The 19,847-nt window shown below is 35.9% G+C and overlaps 4 protein-coding genes and 1 pseudogene across 7 annotated transcripts; 2 read left to right on the top strand and 3 right to left on the bottom strand.

Moving 5' to 3' along the window:
• Positions 1 to 384: 384 nt before the first annotated feature.
• Atms (RNA polymerase II-associated factor 1-like protein antimeros) lies at positions 385 to 3,645 on the bottom strand. 2 transcript variants are annotated; one of them, XM_072900543.1, is made up of 9 exons: positions 3,219 to 3,645; positions 2,803 to 2,981; positions 2,638 to 2,730; positions 2,230 to 2,554; positions 2,002 to 2,145; positions 1,804 to 1,907; positions 1,489 to 1,708; positions 1,164 to 1,407; positions 385 to 1,072 (listed from the first exon to the last, which is right to left on the bottom strand). In XM_072900543.1, the coding sequence occupies exons 2-9, from the start codon at positions 2,874 to 2,876 to the stop codon at positions 657 to 659; spliced, it is 1,620 nt and encodes a 539-aa protein (XP_072756644.1). In that variant the 5' UTR covers positions 2,877 to 2,981; positions 3,219 to 3,645; the 3' UTR covers positions 385 to 656. The 2 variants fall into 2 exon arrangements, with proteins under 2 accessions (XP_072756644.1, XP_072756643.1); XM_072900542.1 differs by having other exon boundaries at positions 2,803 to 3,645.
• Patsas (palmitoyltransferase Patsas) lies at positions 1,529 to 9,428 on the top strand. Of its 2 annotated transcripts, XM_072900540.1 has the most exons (11): positions 1,531 to 1,668; positions 3,249 to 3,318; positions 4,251 to 4,437; positions 4,706 to 4,947; positions 5,083 to 5,197; positions 5,283 to 5,408; positions 5,477 to 5,922; positions 6,010 to 6,259; positions 6,335 to 6,507; positions 6,618 to 6,783; positions 6,858 to 9,428. In XM_072900540.1, exons 4-11 carry the CDS (start codon positions 4,778 to 4,780, stop codon positions 7,059 to 7,061), a joined length of 1,650 nt encoding a protein of 549 aa, XP_072756641.1. In that variant the 5' UTR covers positions 1,531 to 1,668; positions 3,249 to 3,318; positions 4,251 to 4,437; positions 4,706 to 4,777; the 3' UTR covers positions 7,062 to 9,428. The 2 variants fall into 2 exon arrangements, with proteins under 2 accessions (XP_072756642.1, XP_072756641.1); XM_072900541.1 differs by lacking the exon at positions 3,249 to 3,318 and having other exon boundaries at positions 1,529 to 1,668.
• On the bottom strand, positions 6,110 to 11,120 carry Ced-12 (engulfment and cell motility Ced-12). Its single transcript, XM_072900539.1, has 7 exons — positions 10,829 to 11,120; positions 10,344 to 10,637; positions 9,799 to 10,227; positions 9,048 to 9,467; positions 8,528 to 8,965; positions 8,130 to 8,436; positions 6,110 to 8,042 (listed from the first exon to the last, which is right to left on the bottom strand). Exons 1-7 carry the CDS (start codon positions 10,958 to 10,960, stop codon positions 7,879 to 7,881), a joined length of 2,184 nt encoding a protein of 727 aa, XP_072756640.1. The 5' UTR covers positions 10,961 to 11,120; the 3' UTR covers positions 6,110 to 7,878.
• Positions 11,121 to 11,870: 750 nt separating this feature from the next.
• On the top strand, positions 11,871 to 15,091 carry LOC140670089 (angiotensin-converting enzyme-like; annotated as a pseudogene).
• D12 (YEATS domain containing 2 homolog D12) lies at positions 14,872 to 19,579 on the bottom strand. Of its 2 annotated transcripts, XR_012047468.1 has the most exons (5): positions 18,968 to 19,579; positions 15,725 to 18,747; positions 15,562 to 15,635; positions 15,012 to 15,468; positions 14,872 to 14,903 (listed from the first exon to the last, which is right to left on the bottom strand). XR_012047468.1 is itself a non-coding variant. In XM_072900522.1 (4 exons), exons 1-4 carry the CDS (start codon positions 19,062 to 19,064, stop codon positions 15,339 to 15,341), a joined length of 3,324 nt encoding a protein of 1,107 aa, XP_072756623.1. In that variant the 5' UTR covers positions 19,065 to 19,579; the 3' UTR covers positions 14,872 to 15,338. The 2 variants fall into 2 exon arrangements, 1 of the variants encoding a protein (XP_072756623.1); XM_072900522.1 differs by having other exon boundaries at positions 14,872 to 15,468.
• Between the last annotated feature and the right edge of the window lie 268 nt (positions 19,580 to 19,847).

The raw sequence follows: 19,847 nt of genomic DNA, 5'->3' as shown, positions 1-19,847 counted from the left end.
GGAACTGCATCGAAGAGATTGCGACGATATCGACAGGACATGCTTTTATCGACTGGCAGATATTTGACTCTGACCCTAATTTGTACATCATTTGGAACAAAATGAATATATGTATTAGTTCAGAAAAGAAAGATAATAGATAGTATAAGATACAATAAAAACTTATCTTTAATGTTATCGAAAACTTTGTGAGAGATATTTGCATTGATCTCTTTGCTTGCATCTTTTAGATTTTGAGATTTATGTGTATATATATTATAAAAATAAAAACATGCTGCAAGAATTATATACATACTAAAAATCTGTTTCTCAGAAATGTAATTGTTATAAAAACTGTTTGAAAAAATATTTTAAATTGGTTTAAATGATTCTAGATAGTGTACATATAATAAAAAAATACTTTTCTTATTTATTATTTTTTCAATTATGCCGCCGAACACTCGAACATTTTCCTAAAAATTATTCGTTCGGCTGTCCTCACAGAATAGATCTCTCAAACAGCATCTGCTATCTTGATATTCACTCAGTGGTTTTGCTGTTTGAAACAGCAGTGGAATACTTTCTAACGTGCGACGATAAACGTAGTATATTTGTCAATGATTCGAATGGAAATGACCGACAAACTAACAGATTATTCATCGATCATGCTTCTCGATTCACTCACTTTCCGAGCCGCTTTCGCCGCTCGCGCTAGCGGAGACGCTACCGCTACCGGTAGCGGATCTCGATCTTGATCGCGACCTTGACTTGGATCGCGAATTTGACCGAGATCTCGACGGTGACTTTGTCGACGTTCCCGAGCGCGATCTCGACTTGGATCTAGATCGCGACGAATTCCTCGATTGAAGACTGCCGGACCTAGAGCGCGATTTGCTGTGCGACTTGGACGGCGAACGCGACCGGGAGCGCGAACGCGACCGAGAATGCGAGCGCGATCGAGACCGCGATCTGGATTTAGACGGTGAACGCGATCTCGATCTCGAACCGGAACGAGATTGTGATTTTCTAGTGGATGCCCGCGAGGATGTCCTTGACGAGGCACGCGATTCTCCTTCATTTTCCGCTTCAGAACTTGAGAACAATTTTTCGTTTGTTGACAAATATTTTCTACGTTATATAGCTACAGCAAATATACACACAAAGCAAACTTTTAACTGGCAAACCTTTTTCGTCATTCTTCTCCACTTCTTGTTGCGTTTCTTGCTCTTCCTCCTCTTCCTCCTCCTCTTCGTCCTCGTCCTCTTCACCAGGCGGCTCCAATTGTTTCTCTCGGTATCTCTGCATTTTGAATTCAGGGGCGTTTAGTGGTCGATGACGTACAATCAAGCGCGTGTTATTCGGTTGCTGCCCGACTTTCTGGCGCCGTTTGCTCAGTCGCACGCGCGTCTCCAATTCATTATAGTAAACCTAAGGTACACAAGAGGATTAATGCAAGTCGTGGAATTAATAATACATGTGTGATATAACAGTGTGTTAATGTATATATACCCCGTCTCCTTCTCTTATCACAAGAAAATAATTTTCCTCGTATCCCTTGGATGCTTTGCTTTTGACATTCCAATTATACTCTCTTGCCATTTTGTACTCGTATTCCTCGTCGTCGACGTAAGCGATTTTAGCTTTGAGGTCTTCCTGGCGTTTCTTCAACGTTTCTTCCAACGGTAAAAAGTAAGCTACAAACTGTTCTCCGCTCTCGTCCATTACACCTCTATAAAGAATATATTTTTATACAATCATCTCTAAATTAATTTTACATATTTCTCATTTCTCATATTATATAAATTTACTATATCATAAGCGTACCTTATCATAGCTTGCGACATTTCCTCAATCTGGGCCGGTACAGATCGACCCGTTGGTGCAGGGTCAGAATCAAATATGACTTGCGCACATGGATATTTCCATAACTAATAAAATAAATGACAAGATAATCAAAGATTATTGATATAATAATGACATATTAATGTTTTGTATAACAATAATAGTTGCAACTCTAAATACCTTAAAATCTGGATATACTGGTAATACTTCTACAGCTACTACATTTGGTTTACTGTAGTGTCTTTCAATTGGCTTCTTATTGTCTTCAAATGTCTTCTCTATAGCTTTTATTTGACTGTCACGGTCCATGTACAATGTTTCCTCCTGAATTGAAAATAATTGAAAAATTTTATGTCAAGCAATATAGAAACATTGCAAACATTGCATAATGTAGAAAATATATCGTACTTTAAAGTTCTTCTTGATGCTGTAACCAACTTTGGCTTCAACCTTGTCTGCCGTTTGTGGCTGAAATCTAGTGCTTTCTGTGGAAATATATTCCGTACGTCTAAGCCACGAAACGCTCTTGGCATGATGCCTGGAGCGTTTAGAATCTTGTGGCGTAAGAACATCCTCCTCCAATAGTTTCTCATCGGCTGGATCTAACTGTGCATTTATATCACCTGTGTACGTGTCCTTATTTATCAGATCAATTTCAACACCTAAATCGTGTTCCGTCAATACTTCGTATTTATAATTACGCTCTAAGGAAGTCGGATTATACTGAATAAACCTGCGTTATCAAAATCACAAATTACTAAAGGTAGAAACACAAATGCCACGTAGTTTTGGCGATATGATTTGTTTTCTACTTACCTAGTCGGCTCGAAGGGATATGTTATAAATTTCGGATCAAATGGAATATCCGGTAACGTATTGCAATATTTAACTCGACATATAAGCTCAGATCTGAAAGAAAGTGAGAGTCAAATGTAGCGATATTTCGCGTAGAAATTCCATCATATTCTATGCTTTATTTACCTTTTTTCCGCTGGCCTAGTCGTACGTTTATCTCTGTCGGTTTGATTGCTGTTGGTTTGAATAGTGGGTGCCATTATATATCGTCATATCACACATCAATCGTAAAATTTGCCGAAATCGAAATCCAGCATCAACCATCAACAAATCCAACGAGACACGAGACTTAAACCCGTATCAGACTACGCATTAAAAATTGAGAATAAAGATTGAAGATTGAAATTTGATCAATCAAGACAAAGTAATTTTAGTTTCTTTTGTTCTGATTAGTCAAATTCTAATTTTTAATCTTTAATCTTTAATTTTCAATGCGTCTGATACGGGCTTAATAACGCAACGTAAATCAAGTCGTAACCTAAATACTCGGTATGCATAATTACGCCGTACTGAGTTTTCAATCGATTCTAATTCACACGCACAGTGTTTTTTCTTCTTCTTCTTCTTTTTAGTTTGTATGGCCCCGAAACACCTCAAGACTAGGAGTATATAAACAAGCCGGCCATCAACTGGTAAAGCACGGTATTTTTTAACGGAAGCCGGAACTGGGTTTTCTGCACGTGACGTGCACTGTCATTTTGGCATCATAGTAGCGACATCTCTAATCGATTCTGTGAAACTGACAGCGCATTGTTTTATCTTTGATTGATAATGAGGTCACTTAGAACTGTCACCATTTTGACGTTGATAAATTTTATTATGATGGCATTACATCAACGCTATGTATTATTTTAAAAAATGTTTCGAAATCTCTCTTCTCTAAAATTCAATAATATTTATGATGTAATGACTTTAAAATATCTACTTGTCGATCACGAATTTGTAAAATATCAAATTTAAATATTTATATGGCTACGACGTTTACTATATATAAATATATAAGAATGAAATAAAATCAATAAATGATGATAAATCTGTGATAAAAATTGAACTCAAATCAGTTGCGATATTTAATGATATCTCTGATAAAAAGATATGAAACCAAATAATAAATCAAATCTACGTTACTAATATATATATATATATAAATACAGGTAGCAAGCACACGATATTTTGACCAGTTTTCGACGTCAAAATGACATGTGCTTGTTATCTCGGAAGATTTGCGATACAAAAAATTAAAATGCAATAATAATAAGCTAATTAATTATCGAGATGACTTAATTTTCCATCATAATATTATTTTAATTATTTTAAATGTTACGTTCTCTGTTTGAGTTATTTTCTCCGATCAACAAAATTCTCGGAATCTTCAATCAGCAAAAAATTAGAATGATTATACAAACGCGCGCGCTGGCGACGTCCTAATTTCTTGCACGCAGGCGTTTCCGTCGCCGCGTTATCGATTCGAATGCGCAAAACACCGTGTACGGTGATCGTCGACGGTATAGACTTAGAAATGCGGACATCGTTCGTTGTCTGAACTTTTCCCGCCACCGTTCTCGTTCATATAGGACTCCAACGGAGGATTTTAAAGCCTGGAGGGAAAGCTGTGCCGTTCGGAAGTGAGACCTGGAGGATATGGTTGGACCCAACGTCTCCTTGTGACTAACCGTCCCGGAGGGTGCCACGCAGGGTGCATCCTTCAGAACGCCTTCCGAACACGAGCGTATAAATACAGAACTCGCGACGCTGTGCAAGGTAAAGAAAATGCTTTTTTAATTTATAAAATAACAATTTTTATCACAATTAATCGCCGAAAATGTAATAAGAATTTTGACGTTAAATATAGTAAAAAGTTATAAATATTAAAAATTTTGCGAGAAAAAAATAAATATAAAATAAACAAGATATTACCTGGATACTTTAAATAGTTATTTAATATTAAGAAATATTTTTGCTACGTATTCTTTCTTCATCTGTATGCAAAACTTTAGTATGCTCTTATATGTATATATATATTTTATAGGTGTATCCTGTGAGCCCTGTGGCAGGGCCTGGTGCGGCGCGATCCGTATGGGAACTAAGTCCCGATCCCGACATGGTCGGGCATCTACCGAACAATCCGATATCCGGCCACCAGAATCACGGTTCGGACAAGAACACACGAGAGAGGAACCGTCCCGATGACAATGTTTATGCCGACGAGGCCACGACTGGTCAGAGTCCCACCAACGAGACGAAGCAGATTTTTGAACTGCTCAGAGCCGGGTTAGATCATATATTTCGACATTAAAAAGAGAAAAATAAAATCGTACATATAAAAAGCTGAAAGAAATAAATCTAAAAAATTCAAGAGAAATATAGTGTAAGAAATAGAAAAAAAAATCCTTTATTGTGTTGTAGTGAAATCGAGGTGGTCGAGGAATTGGTGGAAAGGAACGGGTTGAACGTGCTCAGTGCGAGAGATGAATGGGGATATACTCCGGCTCATTGGGCCGCCTTGGATGGCAATATTGAAGTTAGTTTCTAAGGAAAAAAATTGTCATTTCTCAAAATTATTAAAAAACATTAATAGAAGAACATGAAATTTTTCTTTGTAACAGGTCATGAGATATTTGATAGAGCGAAGCGGTCCCGTCGATCTACCATGCCTTGGTACACAAGGACCTAGACCGATACATTGGGCCTGCCGAAAAGGTCACAGTGCGATAGTGCAATTGCTATTGAAGGTACAAAGGTTGAAAAAATTTCAAAGACAAAGCAAATGAAGAGAATCTCACAAGGGGTTTTTTTTCAGGCAGGAGTCGCGGTCAATACAGCTGACTTTAAGGGCCTGACGCCTCTGATGACTGCTTGTATGTTTGGCAAATTTGCGACAGCCGCTTTCTTGCTAGGATCCGGTGCGCAAGGACACTTGACGGACATAAACGGCGACACCGCATTACACTGGGCTGCGTACAAGGGTCATGCCGAGCTGATTAAGTTGTTGATATACAGCGGCGTGGATCTGCAAAAGCCCGATTACTTTGGTTCGACACCGCTTCATCTGGCTTGCTTATCCGGCAACGTCAGCTGTGTCCGGATACTCTGTGAGAAAAGCAAGATCGAGCTCGAGCCGCGCGATAAGAACGGCAAGACACCGTTGCAACTAGCCAAGAGTCACCGTCATTCGGAAATCGTGCGTATCCTGCAGGCAGAACAGAAACGCCGAGCTAGATGGATACCGCCCATCAACGAACTATGGTCCGTATACTTGGCGTGATATCTTGAAATCAAAAAGTTAAATCGCCTATGAAACCTGTAAACAATTTGCACGTTTGCTTTTTCAAGGGCGTTGCTGTTTGGCGGAGCAGGCAACAGCAAGGGACCGTTGCTACTATTCATGATATCCGTTCTGCTATGGGGATATCCGATGTATCTGTTAAAATGCATTCCGTTAACGTGGAATCTCCTGCGCGGCAGTCATTATTGTTTCATTTACTGGAACATCCTCATGTGGATATCCTGGATTGTGGCTAACAGAAGAGACCCTGGTTATGTACCACAGAACAGTGACACTTATTACAGAGCGATAAAACAGGTAAAATGCATGGTTTCTATAAAGCAATCATGTATATTAATATTGTAAAATGATTTAAATTTCGCGTCCTTTCAGATTCCATACTTTGATAAGTGGAAGAAGCGTAACGTTTTACTATCACGATTATGTCACAGCTGTAGATGTTTCAGACCCCTCCGGGCTAAACACTGTAGAATCTGCAACAGATGCGTCACATATTTCGATCATCACTGTCCGTTTATATACAATTGCGTCGGCTTGAGAAACAGGTGTGTGTATATATATATATACAATTACCGATATAATTTATACTCGTTTATATATATATGTCAAAATTATAATTATTCAATTCTCTTTAACACATTCTGCCTATTTTCAGAATGTGGTTCTTCCTGTTCGTTATGTGTGTGGCAATAAACTGCTCTTTCACCTTATATTTCGCATGTTACTGCATCGCGATCGAGGGAATTCAATTATTATACGTTCTTGGCGTATTAGAAGCTCTCGTCTTTTGCGGACTTGGCTGGATTCTAACATGCACTTCGGTAAATGTGATATGCTTTTATATTTCATCATATTATTGGCATACAAATTTTCTATCATCCTTTTCTTTTAACAGGTCTTACATGCTTGTATGAATTTGACTACTAATGAAATGTTCAATTACAAGAGATACTCGTACTTGAGAGACAAGAGGGGTAAATACTTAAATCCCTTTAGTCGGGGGCCCGTGCTTAATTTCATCGAGTTTTTCCTCTGCCCATCGGATCATCAAATAAACGACCCCCAACATTACCAGATTCTTTCAGAGGATGTCATGTAACGTAATGTTAACATAAAGACTTTACAAGTCTTTGATTAATTTATGTCACGCACTCTCTCGCACAGAGAAACGTCAAGCGCGACCACTACATATATAACGATACATTATTTTTCCAAATTACACCTGTACATTTGCACATAAATATATTATATATTATGTCACTTATGAAAAATTCACATCTCTCATAGTTTATATTGCGCTACATTTTGCTGCCAAGACACAAACTTGCAGAAACACAGTAAAAAAATTTTATAAAAATTAAAATTTAAATAAATTATCTGTAAAACTTAATTTCATAGTTTATTTATTACATTGTATATAATCTGTAATATATTTCCTACAAGTTGGTATAAAACATTAATAGTACAATTAAATAGCTGAAAAATCTTATTATATAAAATATTATATCATGATTATGCGCTTTTAAACTCATTTGAAGTTAATTAAATTATTGTAAAAAGACCGTCAACATAATTGTTACATTCTATACACGATTTTCATTTGCAATATATAAATAACTTCTTAAAATGAAATACGTGTATAATATCTACGTGTATAAAATTTAAAACGTTTCTTTGGCAAGAGACTATGTATTGCTGTTCCCTGTATGATTAAAACATGAGGCAAAAAATTACAGCTTAAAATCTGAATCTATATCATAGTAGTAAAATATAAGATTATAAATAAGTAATATATAAAAAATCATATAAAAAATGGTGTACATACATACATACATATATAAAGATTAAAATGGCCAATATGTCTATCAAATCACAATAATAGTGATGTAAGCTGTAAGGAAAATGACTTACAATTTTTACTTTAGTTCGTAACAAAAGTCGTAATTTGGCGGCGGTTCGGGAATCGTAGGTGGATCTTGCGGAATATCAATTCCTTCAGCATCTAGAAGCCGTAACTTGATGTCCATGGATAATAAAGTCTCTAAATCATTTTCAGCCTCTTTACTGGTCATTCTGTTTCCTGAAAATAAAGAAACAAAAATAAAAAATTATTTTCATGTACATACATAATGCTAATAATAAATGTAAATTAAATTTGCAAACTTACCAAGTAAAGCATTAATGCCATCAGTCCAATAATCAAAAACTTGTTCATCAGGAGCAACAAAATCGAGACTAGATACTTCGACGGAATCCAAGGCCAAGGAAAACGCCAACTGGTGTGTAGTTTTCCGTCTCTGCAAGTCTTTCATGTGTGGACAATCCCTGCCGGTTAACAATCCTCGAATCTCAACCACCGCTAGTTTCGTGGGAAGTTCGTCTATTGTTGGCACCGACTTTTCGTCGCAATCTCCATAATGGAAGACTTTATGATTTGGCGACAAGCGCACGTACCAAAATTTATCTTTAATCCGCTGAAAATATGGAGAATTTCGTTAGAAATTTCATAACTCGTGCATTACGTGTATAACATCGTTACTTGTTCAATCAAAATATACTACTCACTTGTCCTCTAGCACTGTATTTCATAAATCTAGTGCCTTGGACCAAAAATCCTAATCGCTGTTGTTGGATTAACTCTAAGATTTCAGGCGTAATCTGTTCTCTAAGTTCAACGATCGGCCTCGCATGGCTCTCCCACTCTTCTCGACTTGTTCTCTCCTGCTGCCAAAGATTAGTGATGGTGGAATATGTGAGCTGCTGTAACTTGTTTTTAAACTTATCCAGTCCTGTAGGTTTGCATTGAAGCGCCCTGGTAATTTGTTCGCGTACGACGGAAAAAACTTTGACAAAATCTTCCGTAGTCGCTCTCATTTCCTTCCACGTCTTATTTAGCAAAACTATACAGACACAGTAAAACTCTTCGAAGGGATGATCGTGCGTAAAAAACATTGGATGATAAGATTGACCTTGTTCACTAGGTACTTCACCAATGCGTAACACCTAATTAAAACAATATTCATCTTACATATCATGTGCAGTATTAAAGTTTGTAAACATATTATTTTAAATATATATCTCTTACCTCACAAAGTAATTTAACAAGTTCTACACTCGTTCGACCAAAAGGACATTCGTGCTCATCAGATCTGCATGAATTTTCAAGAACGACCTTTGTATACGCTTCGGTATGATTACGCGCAAAGTACACCATACAGTCAAGGGCAAGCATACCCGGTGGTGTTTCAGTAAAGTCAAGAGCTGGATTGATGTCATGTTTAAAACCCAACTTTTTATAATACTCTTTGGCGAAAAGCCCCTGCTTGCGAGCGGTTATATCCCCACTGGTTACACCTTCTGTATCAAAGGCGATCTTTCGAAGTTCCTTAATCTTATCATACGCATCCTGATCTTGTGAATCCATCTTTGTCATCATTCGTTGTTCCAAAAGACTTAACATTAGTGTCTGCAACACATAAAGTTGATGCGCCATTTCCGCACCGACCTGTAAAAATAGAAGAAACAATAAAAAAAATACTTACAAAGAAATAACATGTAATTGGCAATAAACTGGAATAAAAATTGGAAATTGCAACATTAAACAGACGTTTCTGTTTTGGTTTGATATTTGAAATGTGTATATTTATCAATGTAAACAAAATTTTGATCCAAAACAAAGTTTGTTTTGAAAGTCAGATTTAGTAAGACAACCAATGGCTTCAGAATCTAATTCTGGGACAAATTATTTCAACTTTTTCAAATTAATATTACACACGATTTGAAGAGAAAAGTATCAAAAGAAGTATAAGTCTACTAATACTTTGTTAATTACATACCTGTCCAGTAGATTGTATAACATTTGTCAAAAATACATTTCTAACTTGTTTGGATTGTAATGTGCCAGAAACTGCTCGTCTCTTGTGTAAGTCAGCTTTCAAAAACAGTGCGTTTATTAAAGCTATCGCATTTTGTTGAATTTGAGCATTCATGCATTGCAAATGCATTACAAGATTGGGAAAAGTAACTTCCTTCTCCACTTGTCCATATTTTCCTGTCGAATTCAGAACAATATTCTCTAGAATACTTAGAGAAGCTTCCACCACATTGGTGTCTTGAGTTACCGATTGATTATTCACATAACTTGCTACTTTGTTAATAAACGGTGTTTCTAATATATCCCATGACACAATTCCATGATCCATCAATTCTACAAATGACTGGAGAGAAAATGCAAGTGCACTTCCTTTGTACTTTCCACCTTCCACCTGAAAATTTAACAATTGACGATTGTGTTATTATGTAACAAACTGAAATTTTAAACTTGAATTATCCACACATACAAAATATATATGTATGTGTGTATGCATAAAAAGTTTCATACTTGTGAAATGATTAATGCCAGTCCTTTCTTGTTTATGAATTCTAATGCAAAAGTCATGTCCATGCTAAGCGTACTCAGCTTCTGCAAAGCCACTACTTTCTCCTCTGACGTCCCATTATTAAGCTTAGTCAAAATGTCATTTGCTGTTTTTGATGGCGAAAACTCTAATCTGAGAATGCTGCCGTTTTTCACTTCATTCCTATTTTTCTCCGTAATATAATTCTGATTGTTATTTTCTGAAAATTGTAACGAATACGATTCCGCGTCAGATAAATCCCATCCATTGCACAATTCCTGTAATTAAAATAAAATATTAATTAATACATGTATACGCAATATAGTATACAATGTTGTATAATTATGAAATTACAATGACATTAACATGATTAAAATTAATTGTACGAGTACTTTTTTTTATGCTTCTAATCTATCGATTATCTTGCACAAATTAAATGAAAACTAATTGAAATTAACTTTTATCGTACTTGAATAATTCCAGCCAAAGGTTGCTTCTGATTGAACTCTATGAGTTGCGGCACTTGGTCAGTCATTTGAACGGCGATTTTCACGATATTTGAATCTTTCTGGACCGGCATTTTGATCGCCTGCGTGTACATAAAGGGTGTAGTAACGAGTCTCGTACGATCAGATTCGAGGCAACGGTGTTCGGTGCACACCGATCCAGATTTGTTTTTAAACCCTTTCAGAAACTTGACGTTTTTTCTGTCATACAACAATCATGATAGCTGATAGCCATGGCAGCCATGACAGATACAGCGGTCACGTGACTGCGAGGTTAGAGGTGCGTTTAAAAATCCTACTCGTAAAATCAAGTATCATCAAATTGGCCAATCAGAACGAAGGAATATTTGTCTCTCTTGTCCTGATTCGTTAATTAAATATCTTTACTTTAATGATGGAATTTTCGAACGCCCCCTAAGCTAGGCGAGCCCGCTTCCGTTCGACGCCGGACGTACATGTGACGTTTCGTAAGACCGCAGAAAATAAACTTGACGCATGGTTACGTCGATCGCATAATAATACTATAAATCGTAATAAATATTTAATATATAATTATATATAATTATATATATAAAAAATATTTTATGGCTATTTATAGACTTTATAGAATTATATAATTTGTTTTCTAATTCTACATGTTTATAATATACTTATTTTTTTAAATATACAATTCATGTGCGTGAAACTTCTTCGTTGTATATATATATATATTATCGGCTCTTTCGTAAGGATGTATTCGAAATCTCATTTTCTCGGAAGAAAATAAATAAGAGTGTTTTCTTTTCGATAGGATGAGTTGATTGAAACCAGAAACTGAGGGGATTGTAATGAAAAGTAATTTGCCGACGTAGAATAAACAACGCGTAGGTTTCTCGATTAAATATAGTATATCTTCTTCTGTCACCTAGAGAAAATACGAAGAACAGCGCAAATGCGAAACAGAATAAAACGTCAATTGGTTCTTCGAATACGCGGAGATAAAGGCTTCTACTCGTCCGCGAAAGGATTAATTCTTTCCGATAGTGCGACATTATCGTACTGTTAAAATATGACAACTGGTTCGCGAAATACATCCTTTCTTTGCTTCCTCGTATGCGTTGTTCTTCGTATCAACAATGTTGTCTCAAAAAGTACGGTGATATTAAAAAATAAGTGTTTGGATAAAAATTACATTTCAATTATAATCGCGCCATCCTCGATACGAGTTATATATATCGCTTATAAAAGTGTTTGGATTTTTTTCGAATATATCAAATAAATATTTCAAGTAATAACAGTGAATAATAATTACGAGGGAGGGATGAATAATAATATTTCTAATATTATTATAAATTATTATTAATAATAATAAATATTTCAAATAATTTACAAGTGTTTAATTCAGTCAATTACACGTATTAGTTTGTAGATTTATAAAAATTGATAATAATTTGTACTTGTCATATACAGCGCAAGAGATTGAATACGGAATGCTCGACCGGATTAATAATGAGTTTGAATTGCTGAATCGAGCGACCGCTGATTTCGAGTGGCAAAGTTTAAAAAATCGTTCGATCGTACCATTAGAAGTGTATATGCAATTTGTCCAATTGAAGCTAAATTGTAGAAACAAATGGTGCGTAAAACTTATAGATCTTCGAAATAACGGAGTATCTGTGAATCAAAAATTGCTGCGCTTTTTGTGCAAAGGACCAAAATATACCGATGAAATTGCAAGGTATGATAAAGATCCTGACATTAAAGGTCTTTTATTAATATAAATTGAAAAATATTATAAAGATTTCGTTAAATTTAGATCTCTGTATTTGATTGTACTTTTATTTCGCGTCCTTTTTTCTGGTTTATAAACTCAACCGTTTGTTTATTACAGAAATATTATTGTTATCAATGAATTATTGTCCTCCACATACGGTTCCGCACAGATTTGCAAACTTGAAAACTCTAAACGAAAATGTTATAACGATGAACTGGACATAGCAAAATTAATGACGACTTCGAGGTGTATTTCAATACATTATTTAAATTATTTATTAATAGATATATTGTATAGATTATCACGATTTTTATCGAGTAACTCTTTCTAAATATTTATATTTATTTAGGAACGAAAAAGAATTACGTTGGATTTGGACTGCTTGGAGAAATCGTATGAGTCATACAAAGGAACTTTTTAGACAATTAGTTGATCTTCAAAATACTGCTGCGCGAAATAATGGTATATTATATAGTAATATTTAAATTTTAAAAATCAATATATGTATATGTGTATGTATATTAAAAACATTAATTTATTAAATAATTTTAAAAAATTAAGAAAATAAGTAAATATACGTAAAGCGATAAATAATAAATTTGTTTTTTTTTTCAAGAACAATGCAGAGAATAGAAGCAGATCTCTGTTTTAACTTTAAAGTTGCAGTAGTCAATTTACGAAGCATAATGTAAAAAAATTAAACAATGAAAAATTGACTCGTTCTTAAAACAATATTTTAAAATTTTAAATAATAAAAAGGTTGGACGACAGAAACAATAAAATCTTATTTTTAATGATAATAATTAAAGCTTACTGTATGCCAGGCTACGCTGATATTGGAGAATATTGGAGGGAAGAGTTCGAGATTCCAGATTTGGAGAGCATGTTCGAAGAAATGTATCGACGAGTCGAGCCATTGTATCGTCTTCTTCACGCTGTCGTGAGATTCCGACTCGCGAGATTGTATTCCGACATTGTTGACGTGTTCCTGCCAATTCCCGCTCATTTATTAGGTGAAGCGAGTTTTGTCCATAAAGAGAGAACATATCGTTTCCTTAACCGATCGCTATTCTTACAGGTAACTTGTGGTCACAAAATTGGGAAGCGTTGATCGATGTAGCATTTCCAAATTACATCACGATCATGCCAAACTTGACGAATTCGATGATACAAGAAAATTATAATGTCATTAAAATGGTAAAGCAGGCAGATGATTTTTACGTTTCTCTTGGATTTCCGTCCTTGACGCCAGAATTTTGGAAAAACTCTATCTTCGAGAAGAGAGAACAGGGTAGGAGATCCAGCTGTCACGCAACTGCTGTCAACATGTACAATAAGAATGACTTCAGGTATTTTTACGATAAATAAAAAAATGTTATAAAATTAACGCAATTAATTAATTATATTTTATTTTAGAATTAACGCGTGTTTAGAGACGAAACCAGAAGATTTCAATGTAATTTATCACGAAATTGGTCATATACAGTATTATATGGCGTATCAAAATCAGTCATCATTTTTTAAGGTATTAAAAAATTTGTCGAGTCTCAAATATATATATATAATCGATATATATATATATATATATATATATAATCGATGTATAAAATTAATTATTTGTTGTTTAGAATGGAATTAATAGTGCTTTCCACGAGTCAATAGGCGATGCTATTTCATATGGTGCAACTTCCTTTCGACATATGCAGCGTCTGGGATTAATAGGCAATACGCTCGAATCATTCATCAGTTCATCCGAGATTAATTCACGTTCGCAAAATTCATTAGAAATGGCTATCCTTCTAAGACAAGCTCTACTTAAAATACCGCAACTGCTTAGCGGACTGATAATAGAAAAATGGAGATGGTCTGTCTTCTCTGGCAGAACGAAGCCTTCGAGATACAACACGTATTGGTGGACTTTGCATCGTCGATATATGGGCATCGTGCCACCGTCACCGAGATCCGAGAAATTCTTCGATCCTGTAGCAAAATTTCATGTTGCTCACGATATACCTTATGCTGGGTAAGTTCGAACTCACTTGTTAAGAAACGTGCACAATAACACAGTAAATGATTTGATATTAATAGATATTTTCTGGGAAATTTCCTGCAAGTTCAATTATTCCAAGGAATGTGCGAAGCATCCTTGGGTTTGAAAGTTGGTTCCACGGCGTTTGATTTACCTCTTCATAAATGCGACATTTACAGATCGAAGGATGCGGGAAAGTTCTTGAGGTCGGCGAATAGCATCAATTCTTATATAAAATGATTTTATTTTTTGTTTTCTCAAAAAAAAAAAGGAAAGTAGTAAAAAAAAAATATTTCTAGAACTTCATCGTAGTGGAAAACGTGAAAAAAACTGAATGTGTATAAAGAAAGCAGTCTTAGCTTACTTCACTTCCAGGTCGACGATGAAACTTGGAAGCAACGCGGACTGGAGACATGCGCTATACAGGATAACGGGATATTCTGAGTATCGTGTGGAGCCATTTTTAGCCTATTATGAGCCGGTCCGGAAATGGCTGCAACACGAGGTCGAGCATCATAAGATTCCAGTTGGTTGGGACTGAGACGAGTTAAATATCTTGAATTGTTTCCTCGCTTTGTGTAAGAAGTTCCTCTGCAGACGTATTTTATATTTTATAATAGTGCTGCACCGATTGATTCGTTGTATTCCATAGCCCATCTATAACTAGACGACTGCTTTCTCATTCATATCCTCACAAACTAGACGATTCCTTTGTACTCGACTGATGCATAGAACCCAAACCTTCGTTCGTAAAAATGTCAAATTCCTCTCGACTCATGAGAGCATTACGTACATCGTTTAGCGTAATAACCTTAGGACATCTGCGAAATATAAAAAAAGAATGTGTAAAGTATAAGACAGATAAGTACCATATAATATCATTTAACAAGATATATAAAAAAACAGATAATTACTCATTTCCGTCAGTTCTTTCCCAGGCTTTTGCCAACGATGTTCGAGTCAGATCCTCTACAAAACATTCGACAACCTGGAAAGACATTATTTTGACAATATTCATTTTATAACTTTATGAATTTAAAAAAAATGAGCACAATTTGCATAAGAAATAATCTTTACCCGCATCATTGCACGACTAGCTGCACTATATAAAACACCAGGGACAATCTCTTCTGGTCCGATCTTGATGCCAATATCTCGCGCGGTATCGCACACGAAATTATGGAAAGGCAACAAGCTTTCATCAAGTTCAAGCGGTATCAATTTAGAACCAGTTGAAGAATCGCTGTTTCGATTATTGCCGTTTTTTCTCCGATCCATCGTAATCCTACAGGAATTCTCTTCAACACTGTCGACGTCGAGTTCTTCCTTGTCCTCGATACCAGTATCCATCGATTGACTAGACTTTTGGCAGGTGTATAACCATTTTTGCAACGCGATTGATTCTGTACATGTGACCGGGACTGTGGCGGGTGTTGTAGTATCGGGTAGTTTCTTTGTACCACTCATCGTGACCGTTTCCGATATACCGGAGGCCTTTCGACTTGGCGTATAGCCGTGCAATCTCGCCCATAACATGATCTCCTTGATACTCCACAACTGATCAGGCGGGATCTTCATTCGTAGGAAGTGTCTGATTGTCTTGGCGCGATACCACTCCAGTGCACGTTGCTTCCCAACGTTGTACGCAAAGTACTCCTCCTCGCTGCAACACGCGTAAGGATGTATCGATTTGTACTCGGGATCATGGGCGTCCCGCGTTATGAGCGGCAATCGGTGTATGATAAATCGTATCAGCGCTTCCGTGTCGACGATATTCACGACGTCGATCGAACTTAGAGTCGCCTCGTACAATTCCCTTTTGCTTTGTATCTTGTATTTATCTTTACCCAATGTAATTTTTACTCGCTGCGTTTTGTCCTCCGACCTTACGAATGGCATGGCCTCCTGCTTCTTGGTCGAAGAAATGCCCTTCATTGCCTCGACGAGACTGTAATTATATCGCGGATCGCGCGAGTCTGCTATCTTCAAGATCGGCACATTCTCGTTAACATTCAGCAGAAGAGTGTTGGAGTTTTTCAACGTAAGTACAGCAGGCTTCTTTTTGTCGCTGACAGCGTCCTCGTGTCCTCGCGCGTTTACCTTAGCGTTGAGTGGTTTCTTCAGAATGCTCACAGTCTGAGGAATGCGCACGTTTAATTTCGCAATATTACCGTCTTTCGCGATAGAAAGTTTCATGTCGCCATCCACAAGATTTCTCGAGTTTTCGTTTGATTTCGATGAGATGATATTTGTCACGTCCACTGGAATCGATTTTGTGTCCTTCAAAAGAAGCGTACGCTTTTTAGTTGACGTATTCACAAATATATTCGGTGACGGTATGGAGATTTGTAGAGGTTTTAAATGCGAATTATTAATATTTAATAGACTCGGTTTATTTGTGGTTTTCTGCAACCTGTTGTACTGATCGATATTCGAGGCTTCGGATTTTGAAAAGCCATTAATCCTTGGTATGTCTTTAGTCGTAATATTTTTCGAAATTTTAGAGGTACTGCTGTTTTTCGCTTGTAAAGATTTATTTGCATCGAGAAATTCGAGAAATGGGAAATTATTCTGATTGTTTTCCTCTTGAAATGCCGTGTTCACTTGCGAATCATTTTCTACTGTGTTTGAAGTTGCTGAAGACTGGCAACTATTGGAAGACTGATAATCATCATTAAATCTATGCAATACCATTTGCACACCATTAAGTTTCTCTTCCTTAGCATCAATCGTCGATGAATTGATTGCGGGAATGCAGTCACTTTCCAAAAAGTGTTCTATAGTTATATTTCCTTCTCTTTCAGTATAATAATTAGAGTTGAAATACTGTTTGTCTACATAATTATGATCATGCTTAATGCAATTAATAGTTTTATCTAGCTTCGGTTTATTCTTGTTATTCAATATGTTTACATTATCATTAGATTCAACTTTTACTCCGACGTTTTCCAATTGCTTGATTAAATTCAATGATAGATTAGGTTGTTCGTGTACGTCTGAATTAATTATTTCTTCCTTCACTCGAATTTCTTCAGAAGTACCCATCTGCAAAGTTTCTATAGATTTCGTTGGTGAATATTGTTTATGAATAAACTCAAAATTGTCATTGCTAGGTTCTATTTTAATAGATGCATTATTTGAGGAAGACTCAACAGATTCACTGCTATTATTTTGCTCAAAATTACGCGTCTCTGTCGCATGAATCCATATGTCGACTAGAGTCTCCGAGCCCAGTGTTTGTAATCCTGTGTAGGTGCGATCTAATTTCAGATAGTGAATAATGTCTACGGGTTTATCGAGAGTATTTTTGAAGTGTAACTGTACTCTGACAGGAAACTCGCCCCATCCACGTCTGGATAGATGAAATGGATACGATGTGACTTCAACGACGTCGTTTGGACGGTAACTAGGGTGCAGGAAGAACCTCACCTTACTGACAAACGTGGTGATGTTGGCCCCTTCGTCTTTGTCGCTGCGCACGTACATCGTCCATTTGTGACTAGACGCATCTTCTCGCCAATCCAACGGGATCCACTTGGATATGTTACCGACAATAATACGCTTACGGATTTTGTGGCTATTGCCGCGCGACGGACTCGTCTTCGTTGGTGTATTACTTTTCGGTGGAACGTAACGGGGCACCTTGCGAGGTCGAGATTCTTCTTCTGACGATTTCCTTTTTTTACCTTGTGATGTAGCATCATGTTTATCTGCGTTTTCTTCGGTTTTAAGTGCATTATCCACCGTAATTCGTATGTTTGATGCAAGAGATTCATCGCTGCACGAGAATCGAGGATCTGTAGATGTCGATGGCGCTGCAAGATCAGTATAATGAACAGACTTAGGACATTTTCCAAGTAATGATGATTTGATCGCAGGATGAACTCTCGTTTGCTTTGTTGTCTCTGCAGCTTGGGGAATTTGACATTGTTTGCGATTGTAAAAATTAGTAATTATGACATAGCGCAAGAAATGAAAAGTCTTCAGAGCTTTATGCAATTTCTCTTGTATTTGCAAAATTTCCTTCTCCTTCAAATCGATTTCTCGTGCAAACTCCTTCTCCACTATCGCAGTTATTTTTTTTGCAGTAGTATTTCTTGCTAATAAAGAAAAAAGATATATATAATGTATTAAATATAATTATTATAACACATATATTATAAAATATAAATGTAATATATATATACATAAATATATAATATAAACACATATAATATAAACATTTCATAATTTCATTAATGAATTTAATAAAAGTTAAATTTGTTATTTAATTATATTTATTAATTCTATTATTGAGTGGTGAAGAATCGATATACTTACCATTCTCCTCATGAATTTTCTGTTGAACTTGCTCGTCGGAAATTGCGGAAACATAATCAGGATCCTGATCATTCAACGATTCTTCAGGAGCACTCATTTATCGCGTTTACACTTTTATAAAGAGAACAAGAGTCATTTCAAAATGTAAAGATACGTTTAATTAGGTTAGAATCAATGCGGTATTCAAAAACAAGATGCGATATTAAACAAAACTTTCTTGATGTATATAAAATTAGATTTAATATATGTATCTCTTTTCTGTCACTTAATAGCATTGACTGAGCATTCACAGAGTTATTAAATATATATGTATTCTATCGCTTTTATATGAACGTGTACAAAAATGTAGCTCATTTGAAGAGGTTAGAGCCAACGTGGTTTTACTCGTGTTAATCACTAGGAAGCGATTCGATATTCAAACTATAGATACTCAAATTTTTCTTAACTAAAAATCCCAATGTTCATCCGAGAATACCGGATAGTCCACGCATTTGCCGAAATATCAAAATCGATAATAATAAAATATGAACTGTACAACTATAATCCGGTCGCAGATGGAACGCAAGTGTCACGTATCGCGCCATATTGGATACCGCGTCAAAAAAAGGAGCGTTTACATTGCAATATCATTTAAGCCGCATCTACAATAGCTTCTATTGCTGCAATGTAAACGCTCCTTTTATTGACGCGGCATCCAATATGGCGCGAAACGTGACACTTGCGTTCCACATGTAACTGGATTAAAATAATATAATATACCTGAGTATATATATATTATATATAAATATATATACAGATGAAAAACCGATCAAGAATAAAACATTGAGAAGATTTAATTGAGATGTACAAATATATGTAACAATTATTAAAGAGATTTAAT

The sequence above is a fragment of the Anoplolepis gracilipes genome, chromosome 10 (genome assembly GCF_047496725.1).
Source record: "Anoplolepis gracilipes chromosome 10, ASM4749672v1, whole genome shotgun sequence".
NCBI lineage: Eukaryota > Metazoa > Arthropoda > Insecta > Hymenoptera > Formicidae > Anoplolepis > Anoplolepis gracilipes.
Note: the sequence above shows the minus strand (reverse complement) of the source record. Positions and strands in the feature narration are given on the sequence as shown.